The sequence below is a fragment of the Trachinotus anak genome, unplaced genomic scaffold (assembly GCF_046630095.1).
Source record: "Trachinotus anak isolate AG129_WGS33_773 ecotype Australia unplaced genomic scaffold, CSIRO_AGI_Tana_v1 ptg000009l, whole genome shotgun sequence".
NCBI lineage: Eukaryota > Metazoa > Chordata > Actinopteri > Carangiformes > Carangidae > Trachinotus > Trachinotus anak.
The window spans coordinates 21,705,983-21,711,982 of record NW_027273860.1 but is presented as its reverse complement, the minus strand read 5'-3'; the positions used below and the strand labels follow the sequence as shown (position 1 = coordinate 21,711,982).

Genomic DNA, 6,000 nt, shown 5'->3' with positions numbered 1-6,000 from the left:
ATGTCAAATTATTTCTTTACAGGAAATTTAAAGTTGCTGAAAGAAACTTTAACTCTTTTACTTCTCTGACATAAAACTATAAAGTGAGACTGAGAGTTTTTGTGATGTGACGGATGCTCATACTGTATCACTTCTCTCTGCATCTTCAGGTGTAAAGTGTGACATCACCTGCCGCTGACGCTGTTACCTGCAGAGGCTCAGAGTGTTCAGTGTGTTCAAACCAGACTCAGGACCACAGAGCGGGAGTGGGAGACAGGCAACACGTATGTCACACAGCACACACGTGTTCTACACACCAGTGAAAAGAAGAGTTGGACGGCAGCTGTTCATCATATATTGATCAGTTTATTCATTCTGTCAGGTCATTTCTCCGTTGTCCCAGAGTCTTACACAAAGAAGTCACTGTGAGATGTCCAATTTGTTTTAACCAGAAAACAGGAAAGAAATAAAAACCAGCATTTGATCATGAGAACAGACACACATTCAGAGACTCAGAGGCTCGTCACCATGGCGATGACACCACACGTTTGTTCATGGTCGGTTTGTGTTCTCCCAAAAATTTACCACCAGACCCTTCTCTTACAGTTAGTTGTACCTGGAGGGAGGGGTGTGGAGGGAGGGGTGGGGGTGGGAGGAGAGTTGGGGATGGGTGGGGTGGGGGGGGTTGTTTATGCTTAAAATGTACAAAAATAAATGAAAACAGTATTTTCAAGAGAAAACTTCCTCCTCAGTTTCTGAGGGGATCCAAAGCCACGTTGAGCAGAACCGGCTGTACAGTAAATGCTTGCATGCATGTTGACACAGGCACTGATGTTGACTTGGTGTCTCACTTAGTGGGTCCTCAGTCAGGAGACAAGAGCATTCTGGGAACTGTGAGCTCTCTCAAACAAGGCAGTCAACAGGATTTCATAAAAAACAAACGGTCTGTCCGTTCAAAGAGCGACTGTCTGGATGTCTTCAAACTGAGGGGAACATGGGCCACGGACAAAAAGAAAAGACTGTAAAGTTCTTCATGAGCCTGCGTCGTATGGAAATTAGAAAAGTAACAAAAATCTTAACACACAAAAATAGTGGCTTTACTCCAGAACCTTCAACACAACATTAGTGTGAAACAGGCTGACCCCACGGTCCAGAACAGCTCAGCAAGCCAGTGCTGAGATCTCTGGGTAACGTAGTAAAATCCAGATACACCAATCACAAGAAGCTCTCACTCAGCTTCTTTTATAAACAAACAAACAAACAAACAAACAAACAAACAGTCGTATACAAAAAAAAAACAACAACAGTAAGAACAAGAAAACCAAGCAAATGTAGTATGATCTATAATTAAGGCGAGTTAAAATATTGCAGAATAATTTGGCCCCTGTCTCGAACAGACTGCCACAACAGTCAGAGCTCCCGACTCTTAATCACACACGGATCCAGAGAAGGGAAGGAAGGATGAACTGAAACGAGAAGGAGAAGAAAGAAAATAAAATGTGATCCTCTTTGGAGAGAAGTAGATTTTATTTGGTTTGGTTCGGCCTCTTCCTCAGGAGTGTGTTAAAGGGAACAGTGAGGACCTCCTCTCTCTAACAACCACATAAAAAATGAGACATTTAAAAAAAGGACAAACTAAGAGATACTGAATCAAGGACTGTGATGTCACGACCCGGGGCTTATCTTCTGAGCGCAAAACGAAGCAGGGCGCCGAGATCAGAGAATAGAAAAGTGTTGCTCAGTCAACAACCTGATATGACGGATGAAAGCAGTGCCCTGTGGGAAGAGAGCGCGTCCCCTGAAGGAGGGAGGAGAAAGGAAGTGTCTGAGATACAAAGTGAGGCCGACCCTCCTGGTTCTTTTTTTTTTTTTTTTTTTTTTTTTCTTTGACTGGGACAGGTCATTTCAGGCAAACATTGCCCTCAAACTGTCCCTCTGCCCCTCCCCCACCCCCCCCCTCGTTTGTTAAAAAGGCCGGAGGGGTTAGTGGAGTCAGCTGTAGGCCTGAGGGCTGTTTCTGAAGGTCTGAGCAAGGTCACCCAAACCGAGGAGGCGTGGCTGCGAGTGGTACTAAAGATGTCCAAAGTCCACCGTCCTCCTCGCTGTGAAGGTGTCTCCGCTCCCACCCTCGCCCCGCCCTCTTGTCTCTTTGCGGCGTTTCAGACCCACTCCTGCATGGAGCGTTTACAGTACAGTATGTGGCGGGGCGTGCCCTTCCTCTTGAACTGCACCACAGTGTAGACCAGCACCAGCAGGCACAGCGCGAGCACGCAGGGGATGACAATGGCGACGGCCTTCACCGTGTTGGCCTCGTTGTCCAGCTCGATCACCACGTCCGAGTTGCCGTCGTCGGCCGGCGGGCGTGCAGGGTCGATGGGCGTCAGCTCGCAGCCCATGAAGTCCTTGAGGATGGAGCGCGGGTAGCCCGGCTCCACCCGGAGGAACTGGTTGTTGAACTTCCAGTACTCCTTCCCCTTGTAGAAGTAGGTGAAACCTGAGGCAGAGGAACAGAGACAGGAAGCTGTGATTGTGGGCAGAGGTTTGCTCTGTGTCACCTGTAACCCCACCCCACAGTGCTGTCACAAAGTACACCTCTACAGCACTGCAGCCAGGTGACCACACTGAGCTGAACAAAAACAAGATCCGCTGATGTTAAAAATTAAAAACAGAGTCTACTGTCCCTTTAACATACACTGGATAAAACACTTGCTTTAATAATACTCATCAGTACTCATTATCAGCTGAGTGAGTGCCATCTGAGTTTATTATTATTATTATTATTATTATTATTATTATTATTACTGTTACATTAATGTGTAATCAGCATTTTAATTGTAATTACTTTATACAGTTTGGTCATTGAATCTAATGTAAAATCTGAGGTAACCAATATCTAATAACAGGTTGAGGTGTAACACAGAAATAATGTAAATAGCTCACAAAGTACCAGTAGCTCAGATTGACACTGTACCGTACTTTAGTACAGTTTCAGTACTGATCTTTGTTCTGGAGCCACTTGGTGGTTTTCCTTCATGAATGAGACAAGCTGTCCCATCATTTCTGATGAACAGCTCAGTGAAATGTGTTGATTGACTGTTTCTGACAGCAGTTCTTTGTGTTGGAAGTTGTTCACATGTCTGAGTTCAGCTCACTTCAGATTCATTTTCTGTCAAATTAAAATACTCAACAAACTTTTCCTCCTCACAGGAAGAACTGGGTCACACACGGCGCCACCTCCCTCAGGAATAATTAAACCTGCTCATCACAAACACACAGGACCAGGAGCCCAGCCCCACAACACACACACAATACACAACACACAGCACATGTCATCGACACACAAGCTGCTCTGTGAACGGCTGTTAAACAGGAATGTGTGTCAGAGTCACACATGTTAATACATCTAAGTGAATCACCACCCCCAACCCCACCCCTCCAAACACACACACACATTTGTCCCTGTGTGCTCTGTGTGTGACTGAAGAGAGCAGCCACAGAGGCAACAAATATTTCTGCATCTGAATTTTTGTTTTCAGCTTCTCACATGTGAACGTGATGTTTTTCAGTCATGTGATGATAAACTTGTGCTGCAGGGAAACAACATGAATTTAACACTTTACAGACAGAACAATGACTGGATAATAATCTATAGATCAATCCGACAGAGAATAAATGGTTAAAATAATAAAAACACTGTGATGACATTTCTTCTGGTGCTGTGAAAATAACTGGTTGTGTCCATTAGTGCTGACACTAAACTCTGCATGTCACTGTTCCTGCAATGCCTGCTGGGAAACACACAGCACATTGTGTAAAACTGAGCCCAACAGCCTGGCTGAAACCTCAGGCTCTCCTCTTCCTCCTCTTCTTCACTGACCCCAATTACAACTCGTCTCCTGGGTTGTATTATTCATGCATGCTCTTCTCAAGGAAACTGACAGCTGAAGAGAATCAGGACCAGAGCTTCTTAAACCATTGAGGAGAGATGTAATGATGAGGATGTGATGTCCTGGTGTCCTGCAGACTGTGTCTCTGCAGCCGACGTCCTACAACTAACATATGTCAGAGATCTTTACAGGTCCATCCAGTCTAAAGGTAGATGTCCATGTGTTTGTGATCATAAAGCAGGTCTAGGTTCTATATTAATACTGTGAAAGTATCAAAGCCTCAGTCCACAGAGAAATGCACACAGCCTGTATTCAGACACTGAGCCTTAAAACCAGCCGTCAGGACCTCTGGAACTTTGTGATGTCACAACTAAGCAGTTACTGCCCCAAGCCCCGCCCACCTGGACCCACCATCCGACTTTGCAGGATTTGGTTTGGTTGACTGAAATCTCCTTTATTTTTATTGGTTTACTCAGAAAACAGTCAGTAACCCTAGTCCCCAGTCTAACCCAGTCTAACCCCAATCAGAAGAGAGTCTCTCCTCTGATTGGCTGACTGACCTGTTGTTACTAGAGCTCCAGAGAGAAGCCTGAGAGAGGAGATGTAAAACTACACTGAGATGTTTTTTGGTTCTTAAAACCACAAATATATCTTCTGATGGAGGAACTAAAACAGACGACCGGCAGCTCTTCCACCATAAAGATCGATGCTCACAAACTGATGAACACAAGCCTCTACACAACGCCCTTCATCCTCTCAGGGTGAGGATGAGGAGGACTGTGATTAGCTGAAGAAACAGGAGAGAAACTGTGTTTATTTGGAGGCAGTCTGAAAACTCACACTGACAGAGTATGAAAGGGGGGGGGGGGGGGGGGTGAGACAGGCGGGGCTGCTGTGGGTTAGAGGCAGGTCACCACAGCCCTGAGGCCCCCCTCTGAAACAGGTTCCCTCACACACAGTCATCAGCAGTGTGTCTGCTTATCTGGGTCAGCGTTATGAGTGTGCCCACTTGACACAGTGTCTCTGCAAACAGCCAAACACACACACACACACACACACACCCACCCACCCACACACACACCCACACACACAAACACATCAACCCTTGGACATCAACCCACCCTTCATGCTCTGACTGATGCCCGCTCCACCTGGCCTCACCGGCAGACACGCCCGGCTACGGCTCTGGCAGTGAATCCAGGACACAGATGGTCTGAGCGTTCAGCACCACCTGCCCTGCTTTTCCAACCCTGGAGTTGCCAAGACCAGGTCCAGACCCACCTGGCATTTACATCCAATGGGAGAAGCTGTTCTCCCCTTCACACTATCTGAGTGGCCAATGGCTGAGCTCTTAGCGAGGCATACATCCCACCCCCCCACCCTTGGTGAGGCCCAACTGGCTCAAACCGGAATGAGTGCCCAGCAGTGATCCTGTCCTCTCTGCTTTCCACAGTCCTGCTCCAACTGGGTCTCACGGCTCAGCGAGCAGGACGGACGAGTGAGGAGAAACAAACAGAGGCATCTTTGGATAAACTGACCTCTTTTCATCTCTGGTTTCTCTCTACATCAGCCTGGCCCCTGGTGCTGCCTGCATGGACCCGTGCCACGCACTGAGACTCACTGTGGTAACTGGGGCAAATTTCAGTCGATGCCACCCTGGTTTACCCCCCCACAGCGCGTGCCAATGACCAGCTGAAATCAATGCAGCCTGGCACATGAACCGTGCTGTTATTGCCAAAGCTGAGTGTTGGGCAGGACAAATCGTACCGTTGGCTTTGTCCACGAAGGCCCCCTGTGGCGAGTCGGGCACACCTCTCCACACAGTGATGGGCTTCGGGTAGCCAGGGTCCATGGTCCTCATTTCCTCGTTGTAGCGCCAGTACCTAAACAGGAACAAATGATGAGCCGCAGGAAGATAAAGCAGGTTCTGTATGTGTGTGAAGGCTGGAGTCAATGAGTGGAAACTGACAACAGATGGTTGTTTGTGTTCATATCTTGTGTCAGATGAAGGGCTCCCACAGACGGGAGTGTCTGCATTAATGTGAATGAAGTCTCTTCTAACAGGAGGAGCTTAGCCTTTTATACAGTCTCAGAGGAGGGGTCACTGAACCACCACCTGACCTCAGCTCCTCTC

General features: G+C 47.3%; 1 protein-coding gene across 4 annotated transcripts in view; it reads right to left on the bottom strand.

The window, feature by feature from the left end:
• Positions 1-325: 325 nt before the first annotated feature.
• The window catches only part of LOC139625651 (matrix metalloproteinase-16-like), a 55,179-nt gene continuing 49,504 nt past the window's right edge, over positions 326-6,000 (bottom strand). For all 4 annotated transcript variants that reach the window (XM_071485811.1, XM_071485810.1, XM_071485812.1 and 1 more), the window contains 2 exons: positions 5,634-5,749; positions 326-2,473 (listed from right to left, as the gene is read on the bottom strand). In XM_071485811.1, the coding sequence (XP_071341912.1) occupies positions 2,139-2,473; positions 5,634-5,749 (451 nt within the window). In that variant the 3' untranslated portion in view covers positions 326-2,138. The remainder of the gene's footprint in view (positions 2,474-5,633; positions 5,750-6,000) is intronic.